At 34.7% G+C, this 21,414-nt stretch overlaps 1 protein-coding gene across 4 annotated transcripts in view; it reads right to left on the reverse strand.

The window, feature by feature from the left end:
• Positions 1-3,731: 3,731 nt before the first annotated feature.
• LOC108729386 (uncharacterized) overlaps positions 3,732-21,414 on the reverse strand; it is a 42,663-nt gene continuing 24,980 nt past the window's right edge. Inside the window, exons 6-16 of one of the 4 annotated variants that reach the window (XM_018458464.1) lie at positions 15,556-15,743; positions 15,101-15,188; positions 14,903-15,027; positions 14,593-14,722; positions 13,323-14,265; positions 12,476-12,582; positions 11,892-12,021; positions 11,729-11,812; positions 10,972-11,125; positions 5,423-6,394; positions 3,732-4,837 (exon numbers count right to left, since the gene is read on the reverse strand). In XM_018458464.1, coding sequence (XP_018313966.1) covers positions 4,535-4,837; positions 5,423-6,394; positions 10,972-11,125; positions 11,729-11,812; positions 11,892-12,021; positions 12,476-12,582; positions 13,323-14,265; positions 14,593-14,722; positions 14,903-15,027; positions 15,101-15,188; positions 15,556-15,743 — 3,224 coding nt within the window. In that variant the 3' untranslated portion in view covers positions 3,732-4,534. Of the gene's footprint in view, positions 4,838-5,422; positions 6,395-8,751; positions 11,126-11,728; positions 11,813-11,891; positions 12,022-12,475; positions 12,583-13,322; positions 14,266-14,592; positions 14,723-14,902; positions 15,028-15,100; positions 15,189-15,555; positions 15,744-16,140; positions 16,198-20,698; positions 20,895-21,414 lie in introns of those variants that run through there. The other 3 variants (XM_018458465.1, XM_018458466.1, XM_018458463.1) reach the window with 3 other exon arrangements.

The following is a 21,414-nucleotide window of genomic DNA, read 5'->3' on the forward strand; positions in this document are numbered from 1 at the left end:
TTGTGATTCTTTTCCGTACTATTACATGGATTAGACAAAGACGAATAATCAACTTTGTTGTCCTTGTCTAATCCACGAGCTTGTCCAATCCACTAAAGAACGAGCGAGCTAATTATAAAATGCGCAAGCAGTATATACATATACGTAAGTGCAAAACATCATGTGAATAGTGCATATGGTGCAGTTCCGCCATTTTGACGCAATCAAACTCGAAAGCCCATTGCAAGACTTCATCTATCTAGTGACTTTAAAAGAGCGGGATGCGCAGCGTCGCCCAACGGAACGCACGGAATTGGAAGGCCGGGAGCGAAAGTGCAGTCGGTGCAGTCCAGTGCAGTTTGGTGCAATTTCCGCGAGTGTGTTATTTTGGTGGTGTTTGACAGGCGCGAATGACAGATTGTGATAGATTCGGGCGCGTAAACGACGCGGGTGAAGAATGAACATCATGTCGCGTCCGTTCATGGCCACGGTCGTAAAGACCGTTGTCTCGTCGAAGCAGTTGACGATGCAAAACGATCGACGATTAACATAACTTTCGTCATGACGGTAGGTTGTGTGCCTATAATGCCGTGGCGCGGCACATCGCCAAACGCGCGCGAGAAGTGATCGTCGAAGAAGACGGCGGTGAAAAGACCGGTGCTGAATGTGAGTTCTATCTATTCCTATCCCAAAAAATGCTGGAACGATCCGTGACATTTCGACGTTCTCGCGAATCTCGGGGAGAAATATGTTCGTAGTCGATCAGGTTAGGTGGAACGCGCGGCGAAATCGAAAGTCGATTCGAATATTCGAATATCGGGACTCGATTTCTTCTCTTCTCGCGAAAGGCAAAACAGTGAAATCTGAGGCCTGTTTTTTTTTTTTCAATTAAACTTCTTGGGACGTGTTCGGATTCCCATTCGGGTGCTTTTCGGGTAGGGTGACCAGAATAGCGAACATGTAACTTTTTCTTTAGAGCGGAAACGTGAAGAGTGAAAATTTATATATATGAACGTACAATAGGCATCATTGATGTCTTCCGCTTGAAATTTATAGTTTCCTCCGATTGTATACATCATACCTATACATTGTTAAAAAAAAAAAGAAATTGCTTCCATTACACACGGAGACACAGGAATGTCTACCCATCTGTAGTTGCACGCGTATCAGAGAAGGCATAAGAACACAGTTATTGCCAGGTCTCCAGATTTCGATTGGAGACTCCAGTTTTCAGGATCAATCTCCAGTTCTCCAGCAGACAGGAAAAATCTCCAGTTTTTCGCTCGCGTGGGGTATTTATTAATTACATACTTAAATTACGTGGAAAGTAATAAGAAAGTCTGCGATTATATTCGCAGTTTATGTTATTTTACGAATAATAAAAAAAGTTTGTAATTGCGTTCGTACTGTATGTATAAATCTTATAATAATAATAAGAAGGTCTCTGTGATTGTGTTGATACTTTATGTTAGTCAAATATTAATAACGAAAAGAAAGTTTATAACAGTGGTCGCAAAACACGAATTAAACTCTGCGCCTTTTTCTGTTTTTTTTTTATATTTTTTTATTAATGAAACAATCGGCCGGTCTCCATTCCTGTCCCCGTGTGTTGTACATATACGGACATTATACAAAAAATTTTTACTTTTATGTTTCCGCTTTAAGCTGATTCTACAATGAGTCGGTAGTGGGAAATCTTAAGTCTTAACCAGTTTTAACTGAAATAAGTGACTATGGCCCGTATTCATAGTCAGATCTTATATTTAAGGCTTCCTTAAATTTATCTTCAGATGCTCTACGAATTATTTCATTGGCTACTGAGCATCTAAAGATAAATTTAAGGAAGCCTCAAGTATAAGGTCTGACTATGAATACATAAGATTTTTCGCATCACTAGTTGTTAGTTGTACAGCGAGTCGCTTAATTCGACCATGGGAAGGAAGTTGAATTTGGTCAATCTTAAGAAAATCGGTAGTTTTAGTCGTACAAGTTGGCTGTTGGCCAACTTCACCGATTCACCGATAAGACTATTATATATATCTATATATTATATATTTTTGTGTACTTTAATTTTTTACAAATATTTCTAATATTACGCGCGATACATAACATCATGAATAAAATTCTATTCTAAATTTTATATATAAATAATTATCGAATTTATATTACGCAGTTGATAAACGAGTAATTATTGCGAATAATAAATATATATTAAAATAGAGTTCTTTAATTATTATCACTATACTCTCTAATTAAACACGTTGCAACTCGATGACAGTTCGTTCAGTATCGGCAACGTTTAATTAACGACCGAAAAATATGAGGATTGACTTTAATTATGCATTTCAACTAAAAAAACACATCACGAAATTAATTAAATGGTGCGTAAATTTAATTGGGATTGAAACTGCCTGAAAATGAAAATTAAATGGTACACTCGCAATTTTGTCAGCGTAAATCAATTTAGGAAGGCACGTACTAATTAACGTTATTACTTTGTTCTATAATTTATGTTATCCCGCGCTTCGAAGTGATCTAATTTTAAGGAACAAAAATTTGAAGCGTGATATAAGAGATTCCGAATTTAGTTATTTATTTTTAAAAAATGTGTTATCACTCGTGTATGTCGAAATTAATTAATAATTTATAATATTTTCTGTTTTCTCTTCCTTTATATATTGCACTTATTTCTGTTTCAAATCACGCGTAATATTCATTTGATAAATGGCTGATAAAATTATGGATTGTGAAAATTAATTAATTGTGATTAATAAATGTAAATTAGTGCGAGATACTTATATTTGCAGAAAATGATCGTTACGATAAGCAATGCGCTCGAAGACACGTTCCACTGTTGTCACACGCATGCTAATAATAAGTTGTAACGAGAATAGACCGTTTTCATTGTTTACCGTGTCATTTCCTAGAATTGGGAGTCTGTGCGACGCTTAGTCAATAGGCTGTTGCTTGTATTGTACACAAGGTCGACGCGCTATCATTTGCACGACAATTAAAACGGACCGATAGTACGTGGCACGTGTCATTTCGCGTAGTCCGCGTATCTTATTCTTCCTTAAGATGTGCTCGCGATAAATTAGAGAAGAAAATGCAATCGTTTTCTTAATGAATAACTAACTTATACAATAAGCCATTACCTAAACTTTAAGTCTTGATTAGTTACACGAAATTGATTATGAATTATTATTATTTGTTGATAAATTTATTAATGTTTTTATACACTACTTATATGCGCGGATTAAATCGCCGGAGTTTTATCAGTAAATTTAAAAAAATAATTCAATTTGAAATCGTTACTTTCGTTCGTCACATCAGTTACAGGTAATAATCAAGAACAATATCCTTTCTTCCTTGATAATTTATTTATTTAATTATATGAATATATATCTTCGTATTTTTGTAATAATATACAAAACGCTCGCAAAATCTTAAATTATCTACGTTATAAAATAATTATTTCTCTCGATTGGCAACGCGCTGGATTAACTCTTTTTGGCTCTTTGTAGCACAACGTGATTGTAGTAACTATATTAATTTCAATTTTGCAAAAAAGTTAATATGTACACATTTTTAGAAAATTCGTTTTTATTTTTTTCAACAATTTTTTTAAACTTAAGAATAATTTTTTTAGAATTAAAACGGTCCTATAATATAAATCAGGGCAGAAAGGGTTAACCTGGTCTCTCATCTCGAACACAATGTTCGAATGCTTTCTTTGGCTATCAACGTATTGTGTCGCGATGCCATTTGGCACGAATTTCATTACACTTCTATGTAAAGCTATCTTCCTGTTATCGCCTTTGCAGCGAAAAATTTATCTTATCATGTTAACATACAACGTCTCAAAATTAATTTACGCTAAGGCCGGCCACACACGTTCAAGTAGCTTGGCACAAGTATATCTGTGCAACTTACTTGAACGTGTGTGGCCGGCCTAAGGAACTATCTTTTGATACAAACATTAACATACCCTTGCCGCTCGCAAGGATAGCAACGTTGGCAACTTTATGAATGCATATTACTTAACTCTTAATTAAGTAGCAATTAATCTTTTCTTATAAATGCCGCTTCTAAAATGTGACATTTGACTTGACTTTGCGTGAAGTTTGCATAGTTTCCACATTTTCACTCAGTTCGAAACTGAGCAAAATCCTACGTACACAAAAATCATTTACAAATATACAAAATTGAACACGATGAATTGCGAAATCGACGATAAATCCTATCTTGACTGAAAGCGATTTGTCGCCATAATTTTAGTAACTGCTATTTGTCTTAAACCCCACAATAATTATATTTATACTATTTAGTTATATATTTCTTCGAGTTAACTCCTTGACTTGATTTTATCGTAGAAATTCGTACTAACATAAGCCGTGATTTTCTTATGCCGATATATTTTCGATCGCGCAATTTCCAATCTCTATTTTTCATATACATATATACAAAATTGATTTCGCGACCGTAACGTTTCCATTCTCTCTTGTAAATACCAAAATACTGCAACGATTATTAAGAATTTACAGAAAAATACCGTTTAACTTCTTTTCTGCATTTTCTCCCAAAATATTATGTTCGATTTGAGCTTGCCGGGTGAGATCACGGCGGTGTCGTTGCTTTCTTGTTTCGATCGCACGACTTCTGTTCGATTTGTAGGTCGCTCTTCTATTAACGACCGACTAACCGGTAGTGACGTCAGTTTTCCGGGCAGTTGACGTAAACCCTCCCGAAATTCCCTTGAAAGAGATCTGGCTGTCAAACTGTGCATCTGTTTGGGCGTTTCAACTATCTGTATCTCGGGAGTGGCCGATCTATCCTTGGCATCATCTACTTTTGCTACCTGCGAGACAGAAAATCGATTTGATCCAATATACAAATTATACTGATGTATGATGCCTATTTAAAAAAATGCTCTGCATTTATTCTAAGCTTCTGAGGCTAAAAATATAAATATTGATAAATATTTGAAAGTATTTATATCATGAATACATTATTCAAATTAATATTATTAATCTGTTAAATATATGACGTCATAATTTTTGGGATTGTATTGTAACTTAATTTAGTTAATTACGGTAACCGACAAATTTATGTAATAAATTAAATATTTAGAGCAAGAGTGAAGTCTGCAAGTTATAGTTCATAAGTCTTTAAATTTTTATCTGAATTTATAGTCAATTCAAATTTTCAAAATTTTGAAAATTCTGGTAAATACATTCTATTTGTAGACATTTACTATTCATTTTTCTAATCTTAAATAAATCCATTTTATTTAGTTATTTATTTAGTTATTTATCTATGTACGTCTTTTATTTTTATGAATTATGGATATCATTCTTGCTCCGAACAAATTCATCGAAATTCGATATCAATCCGAGATTAAACTGAAATCTAACTGAAATGAAGTAGGTATTTCGTTAGTTACCGAAGCTCTGTATACTTTCGCGGGCACGGCAGTCTTTTCGGAAGTCTGTCGTCTGCCAAACACTTCCGCGAGTCTTTTCACTGAGGGCATCACTCGCAATTTTTCATTCTCTCGAGATTGAGCCTTAGTCATAATATATATATCCTCGAAAGATCTCTCGATGTCGGACGAGATTTCGTCGTAATCGTTTAGCAGCGAAATATCATCCTCAATGATTGCGTCGCGTTCCTTCACGAGATCCAGTAGATTCTTGGCGGTCAGTTCATCCTGCGCGTCGTTCACGTAAACCGGATTCGCATGATAACATACGTCTTCAGCGACATTTGGCATTGATTTGGCGGATGTTAGCCGCGAATTTATTTCCTCAACTTCGTCCTCCAACTCGTTGAATCCTCTTGAGCTCTTCGCGAAATCCTTGCAGCCGAATGTTCTCGGCGTGTCGATCAGGTATCCTTTATACTCGTGTTTAGTGAGGTTTGATTTGTCATTGTTCTGCAACGACTGGTCCAATTGGTTGTTGGAATGAGCGCGACGCAGGCCGTTTTGATAGCCGAAGGAGCTCAGGTCCAGTTTATTCACCATTCTTTGTTGAGGCTTCTTCTTATCCGAAAACTCGTTCTCGAAACCGTACGCTTTCAAGTCGATCTTGCGAACTTTTCGCTCCTTATCATCCTTGTGTTCAGCCTCGATACTTTGCTCCTGATTGTTGAGCTTGGCATTAATCTCATTCTTGTTGTTTTTTCTCTGATTCTCCAGAATATCGTCTGTTTGTTGGCAGTCCTTCCACGTCGTTTCGTCAGGCGTGTCTTTCTCGCTTTTGATTTTCTGACAATCGACAGAAGCACGCGAATCCGTTTCGGGACTAAATACCTCGGCGTTGTTCTTGCGCCATGAAGCCGGCGTCTTCGTATCTTTGTCTTCTTGCAGGACCGAAATACTATCGTCGGTTTCTTTAGACGTAGGTCGTTCTTTCTGGAACATATGAAGAATCGACTGATGTTACCGATCTAATGTAGGATTTATTCGAAAACTGCGTAATTTATGTTGTATGTTGAATGTTTGTTATTCTTTTTTTTTACTTTCTCTTGCATGCTGCGAATCACAGAATTCCTGTTCTTTTTCCTTTTACCTTTCTTTTTCTCTCTCGTGTGAAACTGTCATACGATTAATATTATTGTCTGATGTAATATTTTTAATATAAATGACAATATTCTTAATATAAATTTAATATTTAACGCTTAATAATATTAATAATATTGTAAGTAGAAAAATTTTTTAATATTACAGTTAGTCCGATTTTTACATGATCTGTAAATAATCGATTTTGAAAGAAGTAAATGACAATAATTATTAATCATATAGACACTTTTTTTTGCTCAATACATATCAGTCGCGATTTTATTAACGGATTGGAATTTTTTCTATTCTTTTTAAGATGTTCAAATTTAAACTCTCGATATTAATATGAGATATATAAATTTTACGCAGATATATAAATTTTGATGAAAAGATTTTCAGACTTGAGTGTTAGAGAAGAGTAAGTATAACAATTTACGCGCTACATTAGAGAATATTGAAGTTTTAGACATTTCTTATTTACACAAAAAATTTCGAAAACTAGCAGCACGGACTAATATGTTTTAAACACACTCATGCATTCGCTTTTGCAAAAAATAAGCTGTTTCTATTAGTACGTTCAAAAAGCCTTTTAATTAATATGTCATGTAATCGTTATATGTTGCAAATTATGCAATATTATTTGTTAATATGATTACATACAAGTAGCATCTATCATGATTAATACTGCAGTGAAGCATTATTCTTCATGGTGAAATTTATGAATGATGTATAAAACATGTTAGATTTAATAAATCTTCTAATGTTAATACGGATTTAAAGAAATTATTAAATACATAAAATTTTACAAATAATATGAGTAATGTACATTGCTGTATGGTTATTGAGGTTTACTGAGGTATGGCAACAAAATATTGCGAGAAATATTAGGATTTATATTTCGAGCATATATATATATATATATATATACACGATTATTTGTTAGTCATCACATACGCTGTAGATAGGTGGTACTTACCGATTAAAATATTCTCTTTCGTAGTTTGTAATTGCGGAATCAATTCCATTATGTTTAACGCGAACCGAGTAGTATTTCACGAGATATATCGAGAATGTGTAGATACAAATTATCGCATTCTATGTGCAATTTGTGCAAGCGTGATGCGTGCAATTTCGAGTAGTAAATAACTCGGATTGTCGATTGAAGATATGTCTTGGATTCACATCTTCACTTTAAAAACGTACAGAAATGAAATTTGTATATGCGTCATAGTTAATGCATGCGAATAAACTCAATTTTTTTCTTACTTTCGAAACATTTTTTAGCATGTGTCTTTAATTGACATGAAAACTATACAATGCAGAATACGAAGATGCAAATCTATTTCGTATAATAATCTATTCGTTTGAGATAATGTCGAATCATGGTATTAATATTGTTACACGTAATTATCATTTATATTACAACTTCTAAAGCAATGAAATTGGCTATAACACAATTCTCTAAAATAATTAATTCGTGTCGATAACCGTCATTTTCCATTACATTGAAAAAGTGGAAATTTAATTTAAATCTTGCGTTAAACCTTTAAATATATGCGAGAGAAAGCGAAAAGAAAATTAAGAGACATTATATGTAATAATATACTATAAATAATGTACAGTTAAATAATATAGTATAAATAATGTGCAATTTAAATATTTTTTAATATTTAATATTAAAGAAATCTAAAATAGAGTCACACATAATTTACTGCACAATAATTCTTATTTTAATATCAAGTAGCAACCATCACCTATGTGTTGCATGCGAAGGATATCAATTTCTTGACAGCTCAATTTAATTAAATAATTGAGATTTTTAATTTAATATGAGATCTATATATACAGAATGTTCGTGTTAGATAAGTCTTATTTTCTAGGATTTTAACAATTTTGTATCTATTTTTTTATTAAATATAATTTTCATGAAAAAACTATCTGTAAACATATAATCTTTCTTGATAATTTTTTCACAAGTTATATTTAATTAAATAGATAATTATACATATATATATATTCTTTAAATATCTTTTAATGAGATTATTTTGTGTAATATTTTTTATGTTTCTGAACGAGTAACGTAAATATTAATTCTGATTATTAAATTAATTATTAGGAATTTACATTAGCTTTGCGTTAATCATTAGGAATTATATTAGTTTAGCGTTTGAAATTGAGAACTCTATCTATAAACACATAATGATAAAAATGGACATCTAATTAAAAAAATCTGTTTAGGAGCGGAAGGTCGGCATTATCGTGATGAAAGCTCAGATTTTTGTACACCCGTATTTATTAGCCACTTGCAACTATTATAAATATGCACTTTCAATCGTTAATCCTGTATATAACATAATATATTAGCGCATTGCGCCATGATATTCTTATCTCGAAGAATATGGCCACGGAGTTACGATATTGGCACGAATGCATTCGCATTCTCTCAGGTACATTATAACACCAAAAAAATATACATCAACCACATATAACATTATAAGTTATAACAATTAATAAATTATTCTTAATAAATTTTTACAATCGTTAGCTGGATCCACTAATTATCGCACTGCAGCTCGTATTCTGAATTTCTAAGATTCGCATCGTTTCAACGTAGAATTTCATAATTTCTTGATTTGATTTTTAATATACAATGGATTCCATAATAATCAATTCATTTTGAAGCGTATTGTCTCCCACCTTTTCTTATCAATCGTGATAAGAATTTTATAGAAATAAAATAAGAATTTGTTTTAAGATAATATGGCAAAGACATCCTAGGATTATTTCTGTTGAAGTATATATAATTCTATACTTCTCGCGATACTTCTTTATGGCATTCACGTCACGATTATTAACATCGTGTACATTCTTTCATATCTTTTTTTATTTCATTTTCAAGTCAGCCTCTCTCCTTATCATCACCATATCGTGATGTCGCTCAAACTTCTCACATATAACTTCTTACGTCGTGCGTTATTATGATCGTTCTCTTCTTGTTGAGATTCCTTTGAGTTTTCTAGATCTCTTTCACTGTTTCTGATTATCGATTTCTCTAATTTTTCGCTGTTACCGTCTTCAAAAACTTCTCGATGCCTTTCAGATCTTTCTCTTCCTCGCGCTACAATATTGTCATCGTTGAATATGCTCGCTTTCCGCCTCTTCGAGACATCTTTTAGGAACTTGTTCATTATAATTTCGTCGGAAACACAATCGATTTCATCCTGCCACTCGTCGTCCTCATTTGGCAAGGACCGGAGGGAAGATGAATTTATGTTCTTCTTACGAATCAAATTCTTGCGTTTCGTCATGGGATTAATTCTGAAAGTACTTGTTCGATTTCTACTGCGTTCAATTTGCGAGTATCCTGTAGATATCCGCTTATTCATGACGTCATTTTTCTCATCCTGCCAGTCGCTCTCCTCGAAAGTCGAGCTCGTCGAGTGTTCGAAATTAGCGAATCCTTCCAAACTTATGGAACGATTCAAATTTGTTGGCTGATCGCAATTTCCTGAGTCAACGTTAGAATAATACAATTTGAGATTCATCAATCCTTCCGTTTTGACAAGATCACGATTGGGAACGACAGACGCAGCTTCTGGCAGGATCGGTCTCAATCGTATTCTCCTATAGTTCGGAATTCTTCTGCTGTCGATCTTCCTGCTTCTCTTAATTCCTCCAAAGGTTTGAAACTTCAATTTCGCGAATTCCAGACTGCGATCCTCGAACGAATCTTCCGGCGAGGTTGATTCGTCTTCGAGGTCGTCGTCGGGATTCTCCGGTTTCTTCGGTCGGATCCTGATGCCACCGAACGTGTGATACTTGTATCCACCGGTGGTCCAAAACCTCCTGCCGCCGACCGAAGATATCTGCCCATTACCATCGAGATTATCCATCACTCGAAACAACTGTCGCCAGCGATCGCGTTCGCTGCTTTCCGAATCACGAGAGCCGATCGAGCACATTCCGGAGTCGTGATCGCCTAGATCGTCCCGATCGCCCGGCGATTCTGCGCGATTGTCGTACCGCGGTACTATTGGCTCCTCGCCTTTGTGATTGTCCCAAGATCGATTCCAGTCCATCGGTACTGATTTCGGCGAGTCGACCTTCAGGCTCTCCGCCAAGACGTAGCTGTCCTCTTCTTCTTCAAAAATAGCTCCTACATTCGACTCCATAGAATTTTTAGATCCTCGATCATCCCTCGCGTCTCCTTTCGTGCTTTCTTTTTCTTCAGAACACATTATTCGAACATCGTTTTCTATGAGATTCTCGGCTCGTTCGCCGTCGTGGTGCAATTGATCGCTCGCGGACTCCAGATGCAAGAGAGGGTTGATCGCGAAGTGTGGACTGGCGAGGGGATCGCGGCAGCATCGTCTAGGAAGACTGCCGCGCAGCGAAGCGGCCTCAAATTGCTTGAGCTCGTCATGACTCACCTGTCGTTCGTGTTGTTCATCGCCGGTGCAGCTCGATTGCTGGGACAGCGAGCTGCTCGGTCTACTCGACATCGAGGACATCGCCGATCTGGTCCGTTCTTGTCGTTCTTCATTGGCTACCTTCGATTGGTTGATGTAATAATCCCTGCCGAATCTATACAGAAAAATCGGATCATTAGTGTCATGGAACTCTATAATGAAAAATTATCGCACGGAGAGAAAAAATTTTGTTAATTTAATAAACCACCAGTACCTGTAACAAATTTGATTTTTAAATATAGTGACAACAAATGTGTTCGTGTAATAAAATGAATATGATTTATTACTTTTGTTGTTAGATAATTCTTTTTTTTCATGGAGATTGATGCTAATCGTTATATTTGTTGTTACTGATATTATAAGTTATACTAGCAATATATATTTTATACCTACAATAAATATACTTGTGATAAATATACGTCGACGAATAATGAAAAATGATTCGCAACAGTAACTAATCAATCTGTTTTCTCACCAAATCATCACATAACAAATCATTTTTTGTTCTAATAACAAACTCATTTTTCTCCATGTGACACTCTTGTAATTCTTTTTTTTTATTTCTGTTTTTCGTAGTAAATTAATTTTTTAAATAAACTTTAGCAAAAACTTTAATGCAAAAATGTTAGTAAAAGAAATAAATTTGCTTGATTTTTTAAATATAGTGTTAGTTTTAATTATTTCTCTTATAGCTTTCGGAAAGATTAACAAAAATTACCGTTTGATGTCCGGTCGACTGATGTCGACAGATGTCGGTGTCTCCAGACTCACTTCGTTCAGCTTTGTTAACTCGTAATGGGCTCTGAACAAAGTAAAAAATCGAGCTGAGAGCTTCGTGTCTACAGTGATATTCGCAAAATTTTTTACGCAATTTCTCTTACCCTGGAATATCTGAATTTTTCGAATATTGCCTTTCCAAACATCGCTTTCGTATGCTCTCCTCGCTGTAGGGATTGTTTTCGATCGGTGGAGCGTTTTCCCATTTTTTGTGCTCGCGTTCCGCTATTGTGCCTGTCCGATACATTTATTCACCATCATATTCGCAATGTGTTCATCATGATGCACGAGTATTTCATCATATTCATGAATCTTCTCGCGTTTTATTGCATTGAAAATTTTTTAAAGAGACGTTCATTAAGATTTTGCTTTTTATATTTCAAAGAAATGCAATTGAAACGCTATCCTTATCCTCCACTTTATATAACATAATTCTTTAAAGTCATAAAATCTTTTTCTCGGAACCTCGCGTATTCGATTGCATGTTATATAATAATTTCTTCAGGTATGTGCTTATCATTTTATTTATATAAAATTTATATTTAATATTAATAAATTATTTTATATATCAGAGAAAGTTAAAATAAAATTTCCATTTTGTCCTTTTTTTATAAATCCAAGAAGTATAAAAATGTGAGAAATTTATTGCATATTGCGTGTATAGGTTCATCGTGAATAGTAAAATTACCTGGTCGTGGAGGGGTGCTTAATGGATCATTTTCACTTATCATGTCGACGTGATTCTTGTCGATTGTTGCGTAAGACAATTGGTGGACTTCGGCTTCTGAACGTTCACTGTAGAAAATCGAAAAAGAATTATAAAAGAGACATACCGTGCCGCCGCGCCGCGAAACTACGAAAAGAATTATATACCAGAATACAAAATTCGCCATGCAATACCGAGTTGCGTACGAAACTGGAACTGTCATTATCGTTTACTACGCGTTTCTTTCGAAACCTGAGTGGAGCTTCGTTTCATTCATACAATCTTGGCCAAAAATATTAGGCACTTTATTAATCATTATTTAAAGTCTTAACTAAAAAAATTGATTTATGGCATTTGCTGTAAATTATCCTTTGTTTTAAGAACTCTTTAAACTTATATATAATGCTGGTAATAATAAATGTAAGTAAAAAATTCAAGATAAATGAAGAAAATATGAGTACCTAATATGTTTGATTAAGGCTATATTTATTATTTATCCTTGCAAACATACAAAAATTCAAAAAAGGAAATATAAAGAATAAAAATCAGGTAAATATAAATTCAAATAATACCTTTCATATACGATATATGTATATACATTTACATATATATATATAAATTTAACAATAGTAAGTGAAAATCAACCGAGAAATATTCAACACAAGTAAACGAAGAGGGCCATATTCAAAGTGGATATTGGTGCCTAATAATATTTTTGTGTGAATTTTGTAACTTTTAGTTAAAATAAATTTAAAATATAAACTGTAATTCTATTTTTTTACTTTATTTATTAGAAGAAGAAAAGAGAGGGATATTTCGAGAATCCTACCCTTTTGATTGTTCGATCGAATTGGTCTCTGATTTTCTGAGCTGTTCATCCATAATTTTTCTCGTTCCATCGATTGTCTCGCTCTCTTCAGAGCAAACTTCAATTTTCGTTAAACTGTCTAAATGTCTCTGAATCGCGGTGTCGTAATGTTCGGTATATTCGCTCTCTTGTTGCTCTTCGTTTTCGTCCGCGACGTTTTCCCCTCGATCGCTCCTCTCACTCGATTTCTCAGATTTCATCTTTACTTCCTTTTCCACCGCGATCGCGGTTGTCGTTTTGCCGTATTCGACTGTATTCTTAGGCTTCTCTTTGGCTTCGTCATCTCCCTTTGTTACTGTTATCAACGTAAACAAACTTTCATTTCGTTTTTCCTTATCATTTTCACGTTTGGCTTCTTTCTTTTCTGAGGCCTTCAAGTGTTCCTCGTCATTTTTCTCATCGTAACTCTTGCAAACGGTTGCGTTATTTTCAGTTTTCTTTATCGCTTGACAGGTATCGACCTTGTCTTTTTCGAATTGCATCTTGCTTGTTTCTTCCTGACGATTTTCTATCTGATTATTTGCCGCGTCGCTTTCGGAGATCCTGGGAGTTCTCGGAACCACGTTGTTGATCGCCTCCATCAGTTCCTTTTCGATCTCTTCATCAGATTTCGTAGAGGAGCATTCGGATAGATCGGACGTGTCCTCAGCATCCCGATCGCCGATCAGAGCCTTGTAACATGCGTTAGAGCTTGGTACTAACATAGCAACCGCGTCTGGCTGCGATTGGGAGTTCCTCTTCTTCTGGAATAGCCAATTATCCTCCCAAGACTCGATTGGCGAAATTATATCCATCGTGTGACCAGCGGTGTGACGTTTCGTCCTAACTGGCGGATATTCGTTGCGATTTAAATCTGAAGAATCTGACGATGATGAAGGCGATGGCGAGGGTAATTCTCGCGGAGCTATTATAAAAGATTTAGATAATTAATTATGTAACGTGCGATGTTATAAAGTTGTTTGCGCTTTATGTCGGAAATAATCGCATGAAATATCATTTTATTTTTTACATTTTTTTAAAAGAGAAGAAAATGTTGGAGAAGATTAGATAATATTGTCTGTGAATATTGAAATATATTTTTAAATTAAGAGCGATTGTGAGTCAAACGAGATTTTAGTTAATTAATTTTGAAATATTATTGCACAATCCAACACGATATTTTACTTATAGACGATTCTGCGTACTTTTTAAATATGTAAGTGACATTCAAAGTGAAAGTCGAGATACTCACGGTTAATGATGTCTATCCCATATTCTGGAAACGGTACGCGTCGGCTGCAACCGAATTCCAAGGCGCTGTTGTCTCGAAGTTCATCATCGTCCGACGTGATCGTGGTTACTTCCTCGATTCTTTCTTCCATCTGTAACAGGATTCGGTTCCCTCCCTTAGAGAGCATATGATATACAATTTATGTTTTATTATATTGATTATGCTGTGTTGAAGAATTTAAATTTGATATACAAATTTCACGTTCATTGCACTTGATTCTGTACTGCGATATGCGAGAATATATAAATGCGATTGTAATCGGCATCCGTACTGTAAAGGACACCGGTTTATGATGATCTTCATTCCGCCTGATCGACGCACTATGATCACCATTGCACTCGAGATGGTCGGATGCGTAACTCGCCACATCTTCCTCAAGGCCATGTTTTCTGTCGTCTGAAAAAGGAGCATCATCTTCGTAAATATGACTTCTCCGTGCGCGATAATACGTTAAGTAAATGGTACGTACTTGCGGTATATTTCGCTTTAGGCGAATTTGTGTCATGCAGAACGTTGCTGTTGCCGTCAACTCGTTCTCTTTGATATTTTTCGATGACCTAAAATGCGTATAATGAATTCGATTTAATTAAAAGAGAGAGAGATTTGTTTAATTTAAGCACAGTGCTCTCTTCATTGGTGAATATGAATTTTTAATTAGTAACAAATTAACGCAAGAAATATATAACGCACACATCTTAATTTCTTATAGTCGATTCAAGTATTTTAATTAATATTTAATGCAGAGAATATAGAAAGCAATTCTTCTCTTTATAATATTTTTTTAAATATAATATATTTTTCATTTTAAATATAATTTAACGTAACATTTTTTAAATTTCATTTTTATTAATTAAAAATGCTTCGAAAATATTGTTTCATAATTAATTAAGGAAATCTTTCTTAGATTCTATGCATTCAAACAACCTTATTGAGTATCGCGGTGGCGAGGAGATCCTCATAACTATCATCCGTGACGGCGCGTTCTTCTTGAGGTTGCTCTGCGTCCTCGGATGCATTTAATCCTGGCAACTTCCGAGCTTCCTCGACGGCTCGCTCGACGATCTCCTTGAGCACCGCGTGCGCCATAGCTGGCGGATCCGCAGACGGTTTGTCTGGAACATCAAGTTGAAAAATTGTTGAGATTAACATTGCCATTGCGGTGATCGATGATAAGAACATATTCCGTTGATCACAGCATCTGCAATTATTACGAGTGCGACATAGAAGTACTTCTACGAGTCGTCAGTTGTACCGTTAAATTCGAATATTATACTTAACATTGCTATCCTTCACCAACTCCTCTTTAAGTATAATAAACTAAAATCTCTCTTAATGTCCATTTTTACCAATGTAGATTAACTTCAATCTCGGTTCAACTTACTCACATTTACAACTTATTCATATTTTTCTAATTTTTAGAACTAAAAAAATGAAGAGTAAGTAAACCGCAATTGAAATTAATTTATATTAATGGAACATAAGCGCCTTTTAATTATTAGACGCTTCAACCGATTTCGATGAATTAACTGAAGGCTTCAGCCATGAGGCAATGCAGATCATGTTTTCCTTAATGTGTTTTATCCTTATAAACTATATATACGCATATATTCACATTATTGATATAGAAGACGTCCATAAGGATATAAGACTACTTCTTCTATTCGAGAATACGAAATTCTCATCTGATGAAGAAATTGCGATTTCTATAATCTTCTTTTAGAACTATTTTATATCGTGTTCTCTCAGTCTGATCCCCGAGTGTTATTGATACGCGATGGATTGGCGATTGCATGGATCGATCATGGTTTCCGCGGAGTGACTGTCGAACACTCTATCGTGAACGATCCAGCGCACCTTGCGAACGGTTATAGTAAAACGGGGTATAGTATAAACGCGAGTCTCTCTCACACTGCACTTTCTTTGGCATGATCGAGTCACGGCAAGAGATAACGGCGATACAGCCAGCCACTTCTCCGCGGTAATTTCTCCGACGCGACCTTGCTGCCGATGATGCATCCTTACGGCCACTCCTCTCGTCGACGACTCTCGCGACTTCATCCCGTCTCTCCGTTCCTTCCCTGTCTCTCTCTTCATCTTTTGCGTATCTTGTCCGACGTGGATCGCGGCCGTCAGGTGAAATTCACCGACCTCCTGAACTCTTTCCGCGGGAAACTCGAGGTCCGTAATTTTTACTTCGTCTGCATTTTCACCTGAGATTCTGGAACCGCCAACGGCGGTCTCAATTCTATAAGGTTCTAAATTATTTGAGCGTATGTCTTTAGAATTCAGAATTTTAGATTCTGCATATTTTTCGTATTATCTTAATCGATTTGAAAATGTTGGGTAAATTTTAATTTAATAATTGATCTTTAAAAGCAGAATTTTCAGAAATATTTTCCTAAATTTTGAAAATTTGAATTGAGAGATAAATATTTTTTAAATGCCATATATTTCAAAAAGATTTTATCTCGTGGAAACTTAGAAATTTTTCATTCGTAATTAAAAAAATCAATTCATAAGAAATGTTTTATTTTTCTGTCTAAATTTCTTGGAGTAAAAAATTTTTTCGTGAATTTAGCGATTTCTTAAAAATCATATAATAGATAGTTACTCAAAAGTTTCAACAATTATTTTTGACACTCGAAACGATAGAAGCAACTCTCTAAATTTCTTGGAGTGAAATCTTACTCCAAAAGAGTTAAAATACTGTCACTATTGAAAAAGAGTGAAAAATTTGTACTCTTGAATAAAAGTGGCAGATTTTCACTTTTTTTGGAATGACATTTCAAAGGAAAAAAAATTTCGTTTTAAAGCGAATTCAAAAGAGTGGAAATCTACTACTTACTCAAGAGTGCAAATTTTTCACTCTTTTTCAATAGTGACAGTATTTTAACTCTTTTGGAGTAAGATTTCACTCCAAGAAATTTAGAGAGTTGCTTCTATCGTTTCGAGTGTCAAAAATAATTGTTGAAACTTTTGAGTAACTATCTATTATATGATTTTTAAGAAATTGCAAAAAAATTTTTGATCAAAAAATTCATGGAAAATTTTCATTGTCACTATAAATAAAATGTAAAAATAGCGATTTTTCTGCTTTTGAATCTTTTCAATTTTCAATGAGATAATCTTTTATTTATAAAAATTCATTGAAATATAATGTCAGGAATACTTTATTGGAAAGATATACGTTGCTCGCGAGATCTTGTATAGATAGTTAATAATCCTCAAGAAACACTGGATTGTTTGCAAATAAACACATTGCGTGCGCGGACCTCTCCTCTTTCTTTTTCTTCCTCCTCTCTCTTTCTTTTTCTTTCTCTTGGTATAACGCTCACGTTTCACACAGCCACTTCTTGCATACACATAATCGAGGATCTACCTTGTCGAGGACACATTCAGCCTTGATCTCACGCCGTAGAAGGTGAAGGCCGACTGCAGGTATTTTGCGCGCGATTCAACCGCCTTAAAACATTAGTCGTATTATTAGCTGGCACGTTGAAGAAGTTTCTTCAGTAAATTAAATCGCCTTCTCTCTCGACATCTATTAATGGCGATAAGTCAGTAACAGCATCCACCTTCCATCGATCTTTTGCTTTCCTCGTACGATTATATGGAACGACGGGTCGCGGTAGCATGACGTACAGCAATAATAATTGCGCGTAATTAATCCGTGATAATCAAGTCTTCCTACTGTGATCGATTGGATGGAAGAAAACATCTAAGAATTCTACGTTAATAATTTTGATTTATTATGCGTCAGTGATCTCGAAGGTTACGTTGACATCTTTTTTCTATACAAATTGTATGTTAAATTATAATCACGTGAACGCGGATCGAGTCTTGCGAGTAGTTTGAAGATCTGCGTAAATTCTCTGTTCGACACATTATTTTGCCGGCTTGCTGCCGGCTAATTCTCTCTGTGAAACTTTCCTCGCGTTACAACAGATTTAACTTTGACTAGGAATAATCGTAAAATAGCGAACGAAGTTTATTGTTTTATTTTACGAGCTTTGAATTTAAGAAAATTAAGGACTGCTTTCTCATGACGCAGCGTCAATTATTATGCTATTAGAATAATGCTCTGTACAATACAAATTTGGTTTACAGATAGAGGTTTTCCCATTTATATGCGAATAATTCGGTAGTTAAACTGCATTTAATGCGGTAACGAGTGTGCTTTATGTGGGAAATCCTGCCGGAGAAATTCAACGTTCATTCAGTGCGACACCTTAATACAGCGCGCGCGCGGGAATCTTCCGTGTAAAAATCCGGATAACGGAAGTGATAAAACCGTTGCGCCAAGACATTTCCTCTTTTTCATCTTCTGTCGATTGCTATGTTATAAATGGTCGATCGCACTTGACGATCTCAAGATGAGGTTACTGGACCAGTTCTCTACGTGGAGAGAACGGAGATATCTCGCGAGAGGATTGCAAGTCGCGTGAACGACGGCGCGTTTTCATACGAAAATTTGAGACTACTAATATACAATAATTAAGAAACGAAAATTCGTTTGGAAGTGCCTCAGTGGGAATAACACACAGTTTGGAACAAGAAAGTGGAATATAATATGCTATTAAATAGAATGTGTACATATACAATATCTATATATGGAAAAGTAAAGTGTGGAATAATAATAATAAATATTAAATATCTCTTTCTCCTACAATTTTCATCATTTGCTTATTGTAGAAAATAAAGATATTGATAATTAAATGTATAGAGTAAATACGATGTTTCTCTATTTACGAAAATTTATGGAGAAGAGAAATAATGTTTCTTTCTAAATAATTTAATTACTTTACGTTTTGCTAGATGATAAAAAATTAATATATTCCTTAATTACACTAATATATTATTCTATAATATATATATGTACATATTTAATTTTTCGCTCTAAAAATAGTAATATAATTGATATACTACATACGATAATGTCACATGTCAGGTTAATGTTTTCTTTATATTGCAACGCCAGCGGTGACCATTGCTGTTAATCGTTTCTCTACGTGTGATTGCTTAAAGATAAGAAGATAAGAAATCGGAACTATTTGCGACGGAAAGATCATAGTCACACTAATACGACGCATTTCCATTGCAACATTGATAAAACAATATGTTACGATAGTAAAGATTGATCAAATATGATATGAGTACAGATATGAGTACATAATATTGTACAAATATGATATGAGTAATTATTTTTGGTGTTGAATAATTCAGTGGAGTTAGTTATAATTTTTTATACTCATGACAAAAATTGTAATTGATTTCATTTAACTTTATTTCGATCATTTTTAATATTTTAAATTTTATATATACTAATTTTTTTCTTTATTTTTAAGCATGTATTCATAAAACATAAGAAGACATAAGAAAACATAAGACAGAAGACGGATAGGATTAAAATTTGATTAAAACATATGACAAAGGTTGTAGAAATTTGTAGAATTTAGTAGAATATTGATCAAAAAGTTCCCGGAATTACCACCAGGTGATGCTCTGAGTCAGCTGATTTGAGTTCTGTTTTTTTGGTTAGGTTGCCACATCTATCATTGACATTTCCACCAAATTTTATCGCCATAGCTTGACATTTGTAAAAGTTACGCCGTCTTGAGTACATCTACCTCTGCACGGTTTTCGATTTTTTACAGTTTTAAAAATGGAGTTGAATTTGCAACATCCGTGAATTTTTGACCAAGAACGAAACGAATACCAACAGCCATCGAATTCACCCGATATGGTTCCCTGCGATTTTTTTTTGTTTAATCGAGTCAAAAAACCACTACGGGGAACGCGTTTTAAGCCGAAAGGAGGTAATGGAAAAATAGAAAACCGTGCAGAGGTAGATGTACTCAAGACGGTGTAACTTTTACAAATGTCAAGCTATGGCGATAAAATTTGGTGGAAATGTCAATGATAGATGTGGCAACCTAACCAAAAAAACAGAACTCAAATCAGCTGACTCAGAGCATCACGTGGTGGTAATTCCGGGAACTTTTTGATCAAGATGGTATACTGAGTATATTTGAAAAAAACAAACATTAGGTTCAGCACAGATATTTACCATTTTTCCTTGAAATCAGAATGTAGACGAAATAAGCGACGATGAGGCCACCGATCAACATCAACATCTCTTCAGCCGACTGCAGTTGCATTAACTGCACCTTTCACATTGTATTATCAGCTAATGCGGTTTCTCTGTCCCTCCTGTTTTTTTCTAATTCTTTTTGTCCGTGGCAATTTCTCGCTAAATTTTAAAACTGAGTCAGACACTCTTAGCACGTAGGCATATATATATATACGTTTATCAACGAAGTTGACGTTTAGGTACGTTAGACATCACTTCACGATTATGATATCTTTGATAAAAATAACTAGACTCATCTTACTGAGTCACTCGCAATTTATAGAATTATTTCGAAGAATGTAAATTGCTTTGCCTTAATCTCTTGAAAAATGTGACGCTGTTCCCCTTAAAGACTCATAATGAAAATAGTCTAAATTCTAAAGGAATATTCCACCCATTTCATGCGATATTACAGAGAACATTTATCATTTATTATCTCTGTAATTGAGATATGTATTTTTTTATTTCTATAGCTAGTTCAAAAAATACCGTCATATTTCGAAGGCCGTAAAATATCTTTCGCGTCTATTTGGAGGGCATCGTGTATTTATACTATAATAATTAATTCTGTATCTCATTGTCAGTGACACGTATTATTCTTTGTATCGAAGACAATCGGAGCGAATAAAATTACCATCGAAAGGTTAATCGTG

The sequence above is a fragment of the Mycetomoellerius zeteki genome, unplaced genomic scaffold, assembly GCF_001594055.1.
Source record: "Mycetomoellerius zeteki isolate Tzet28-1 unplaced genomic scaffold, Tzet1.0 scaffold73, whole genome shotgun sequence".
Lineage (NCBI taxonomy): Eukaryota > Metazoa > Arthropoda > Insecta > Hymenoptera > Formicidae > Mycetomoellerius > Mycetomoellerius zeteki.